Genomic DNA, 5,017 nt, shown 5'->3' on the forward strand with positions numbered 1-5,017 from the left:
TAATGTGTGTATATATATATATATATATATGTATACATATATAAGAGAAGTATAGCGGAAACTTTTTGCCCCAAAAAGTGAGAACATTTGGCTTAAAAATTTCCTTCGGTAAGCGGTTATGGGGAATTTTATGACGAGAATCAGGCGTACCTTTCCAGAGAAGTTTTGGGGCTTCAATTTACGGGACGCATGCGTCATAAGAGTTGAGAGCGAATTAAAGCACGTGGGCCTAGAGAAAGAGGATTTCTGGAGTCAGTAGGATCTTGTAAACGGAGTGGTGAAGGAACTGTTAAACAGTTAGTGCTTTCCTGTTACAGGCTGCACGTGCAGTACTTCTGTTCTGCATGGATGTCGTACCAGGAACTCTCCTTTTACTACTATCTACGATTGTTGGTAAGTAATCGAGAAAGTTTTTGCCCTCAAAAAGTTTTCTTCTTAGTTCAAATTTTAGTTTCTGGTATTTAAAGACTTGCTATTTGTTAGATTCTTATCTATATTTCATGTAAATCATATTTTCTTCATTTTAAATATGGATTTTTTTAATGTTCAGTACATTGAAATTTATTATTGTAAGAAAAGTTTCATTTTCTATCGTGGTTTTTATTAATTTTTTAATTTTATCTTTTATTAGCTTTTGACTTTTTATTTTTAAGATTAAAAGGTTTCAAGCTACCTAAAACATTTTCGTAATAAAATTTAATTATTATAAAACTATCTTCTATCTCTGTTACTTCTATTACGATTTGATTTACATCAATTAAGAAATCCTCAAAATTTTTGAAATATTTTCATAAAAGAGTTATTTTAAAAATTTATAATAGCAAATAATATTTAGAAAACATGGTTATGAGTTGATATATCATTTAGAATAGAGCAAATGTATATTCTTCAAACTTCCACACAAAGACCTTTATTAAAATATCCTTTATTTTCAAATAAAAATTTTCGATCTTTAATTTTGAACCATGCATTTTGAAGCAATTTTATATATTTAAGATTTTATTTCTTTATTTATGGGTTTTTTTTTGCTTCAAGATTTCTATAATTTAATTTTCTGAAAAAAATTTCCTCTTTTCAAATCCATAAGAAAACATAATATGTATTTCTTTAAAATCTTTTAATACAAATTAATAGTTATAAGGCAATGCTATAAGCTTCAATTGCAAAAGCTTCAATGCTTCAATTGCAAAAAATATTCTTATACAGCTTTGAAGCATAAATATTTTTATATGAAGTATAGTTTCTGAGCATTATTTACAAGTATATAAGTGAATTTTATTTATTTCCAAGTGATAAAATAATTTATTTTATTTGAAATTAAAATCTTTGAGCAGTTTTTATGTTATTTATCAGAATTTTAAAGCATTGTCTCCCATTGTCAATTGTAATTATTTTAACTTAAACATTATCCCCATGTTCTCCCAAAAAACTTATGTCAAGATTTGAAATTTTTGTTTAAAAATTAAGAAGTAAAATATGACACCTCATTTAATTCGAAGTCATTATTTTTATCCATCTACTTCATTAATACATTCTTTTACTTAATAACCATATTTTTTTATTTTTTTTATTACTGTATTATCCATTTTCATCGATCTCCAATTTCAAAATCTCGTAACAAAGATGCATGAAAGAAATCTATTTTCCGGTAGTAATAGTTGAGGATAAATTCAGACCTATGAGCCAATCATAACTCTTACATGCTATTTTTATAGATTATAAATCATTGGTTTGATTCTAGATATCATTTTAAGATTTATAGTTACTGATTCGTTTGTTCAACGAAAAAAAAAGCTTCAAACGATATTAAGATCTTTCGCACTGTAGTTAAAAATTTTAAAAGAGCTGGTAATATAAAGCAAGTAAATAAGTAAATGAATAAATGTGCTCTTAAAGCTGATATATAAGTAGGAAATTATGTTTAAATTGGTTTTACTACTCTATTTTTTCGCTTGAGTTGCAAACACGTGCAGCAAAAGTTTTATCGAAATAAAGAAAAAAATCACTCTCATATGATACTTATAGAACTTTACAGAACTGTGTTATAGTAATTTTTTTGCTGTTTTTCATATGAGTTATGGTGCTATAAGTTTAATATGTTTACCTATGCTTCGAACTATTCATTTGGTAAACACTATATATTGCAATTAAAAAAAACAGGATATCGTACAATTTTGCTATTTTTCAGATAAATGGCATAACAATCTGAGTCATTTTATCTTGGTTGTCTAAAAAAATGGCATTAAAAATATATGTCACTACATTGACAAACAAAAAACAAAATAAATAATAGTAAAATTACCATAGTTAGTTAAGTTTTTTTGACGTAAAAATTTTATCTATAATCTACGTTCGAAAATCGCTAACTATAGAATCTACCTCATTTCTTTTCGTAATAGCTATTTAACCAAAATAGCATGAAGATTCTATGAAAAAGATGATGATATCCTTTATCGTCCAGAAAATGTTTTAAAGACATTTTTAGAATGATGTACATGATCATTTTTTTTGGGAAATAATGAATTCAGAGATAATTTAAAAACTTTTTATGCATGAAGAAAAACTGACTTTCACGAAAAAATACTTTTTCATTGAATGGTAATTTGACTCACCCATTCGTATTTTTGTTTAATTTTCATTGTTTGAAGTGAAGGAAACTTAAATTATTTGGTGCAACATAGAAACTGAATTTAAAAAACGTATGCTATGATTTTTTTCTTTTTTTGTCCTTTATCAAAAGAGAAAAAAAATAATAAGGCAAGATTTCCAATACAAATATCAAATACATAAAGCGTCTTTTCGAATACAAATTTTATACATGAAATTTTACATTAAAAAGTTCAATTTCAAATTTTATACTGAAAAGTTATACCCCTTACCCTTATTTTACTGTCAAACTTATTTTACCGTTTCTGTTTACAGAAGTACTAGTGTTTTTAAAACCCTAATTTAAAATTGATTCTTAAAATTTGTTTATTTTAGTTTAAATAATTTGCGTAAGAAATTAAAACAACTTAAATTTGCAAATATTTCTGGATTACTATATATTTGATACAAAGCTAAGTTACAGAAACTATTTTTTTCCGTAAAATTACAAGCCAAATGATTTGCAGTGCATTACTGCTTTCAATTTGCAAAAAAGTGTTCACAGGCAAACTCGGAGTTAATCAAATTTTCTTCATGACCAAACGTCGTCAATCTTCTGTACTTACTTATACTCAAATATTGATTTTTAATTATGCAAATGATGGCTTTTAATATATATAAGGAAAATAATACGAAATAAAATACTGTAATGTACTAAATTCGTAACTTTTGCCCAAAAAAGTTTCAGCATGTTATTTTATGTAAATATGGAATACATTTTATATTTCAGCAAGCATTTTTATATCAAATTATAATGAATGAATTACTTTATGCACCCGGAAGATTATATATATTTTAAAAAAAACATATTTTAAATTTAAAATACATGTCATACTGTAAAAGCGTTAAAAGGATTGAATGCGACAGGAAAATAAAATAATTAAAATAATTTAAAATAATTTCTATCGCCTAGATTTGCATTACAATTGCGAATTTTAATTTTTTCCCGCTTCAATTGACTTTCCTCCTTTTCATTGTCAAAAAACTGTTCACATGCAAACAAGGTGTTAATCAATTCTTCCTAATGATCAAACGACATCAATCTTCGAAATCTACTTATGCTCAAATATTGATTTTTAATTATGTAAATTATGGCTTTTGATGTACAGAAAGCAAATAATACAAAATAAAATACTGTAATATTTAAAATTCCTAACTTTTATCCGAAAATATTTTAGCAAGTTATTTTATGCGAAAATTGAATATGTTTCACATTCCATTGATCATTTTTAAATCAATTAATAATGAACGAATAGATGGACCCGGAAAAACATATGCATTTAAAAAAACATATTTTAAATTTAAAATACATATCCACAGTGAACTTACATGCATACTAACTTCAGTAAACGTACTTACTTATACACAAATATTGATTTTTAATTATGTAAATGATGGCTTTTGATGTACAGAAAGCAAATAATACAAATTAAAATACTGTAATATATAAAATCCTAACTTTTATCCGAAAATGTTTTAGCAAGTTTTAGAAAATGTTCATGCGAAAATTGAATATGTTTCCCATTTCATTGATCATTTTTAAATCAATTTAAAATGAATGAATAGATGAACCCGGAAAACATATATATTTAAAAAAAACATATTTTAAATTTAAAATACATATCGACAGTAAACTTACATACTTACTGACTACAGTAGACGTACTAACTTATACACAAATATTGATTTTTAGTTACGTAAATCATGGCTTTTAATGCATAAAAAGCATATAACACAAAATAAAATACTGTAATATACAAAATTCAAGCTTTTGTCCGAAAATTTTTTAACGATTTATTTTAGGTGAAAATTGAATCTATTTTATATTTCAGCTATCATTTTTGCATCAATTTATAATGAATTAATGAATATTATATTGAACACTATAAGATTTTTTAACGATATTTAATTTATATTATCCTATATATATAAATATAGGATAATATAAATTAAATATCGTTAAAAAATCTTATAGTGTTCAATATAATTTTTAATAATGCTTAATTTAATGGCTAACAGGCTGTAGAATAGTGGCCATGTCTGCAATTTTCCCATCCATAGTTTACAAAAAAAAAGTTTTAACGCCTTTACCCCATACAAGAAATGATAATAGCTTGCATAATATAAAAAATAGATAATAATATGATTATTATATCGACTATCAGTAAAAAATAAAAACAAGAAAATGAAGGAAATATAATCAATCAATAAACTAACCAGAAAAAAAACCGTTTGAAATTAGGCTTAAAAATATTTTTTGGGGAGTTTATTTGACGATTAAAGGTTATGAAGCCTATTGTTTTACGTTGAAAATATTCTAGATATAACTAGAAATATGGCTTATATATATATATATATATATATAGATATT

At 24.9% G+C, this 5,017-nt stretch overlaps 1 protein-coding gene across 1 annotated transcript in view; it reads left to right on the forward strand.

Moving 5' to 3' along the window:
* Positions 1–236: 236 nt before the first annotated feature.
* Positions 237–5,017, forward strand: part of LOC122270927 (uncharacterized) — a 125,197-nt gene continuing 120,416 nt past the window's right edge. Inside the window, exon 1 of the mRNA XM_043050260.2 lies at positions 237–393. Coding sequence (XP_042906194.1) covers positions 345–393 — 49 coding nt within the window. The 5' untranslated portion in view covers positions 237–344. The remainder of the gene's footprint in view (positions 394–5,017) is intronic.

The sequence above is a fragment of the Parasteatoda tepidariorum genome, chromosome X1 (assembly GCF_043381705.1).
Source record: "Parasteatoda tepidariorum isolate YZ-2023 chromosome X1, CAS_Ptep_4.0, whole genome shotgun sequence".
Taxonomy (NCBI): domain Eukaryota; kingdom Metazoa; phylum Arthropoda; class Arachnida; order Araneae; family Theridiidae; genus Parasteatoda; species Parasteatoda tepidariorum.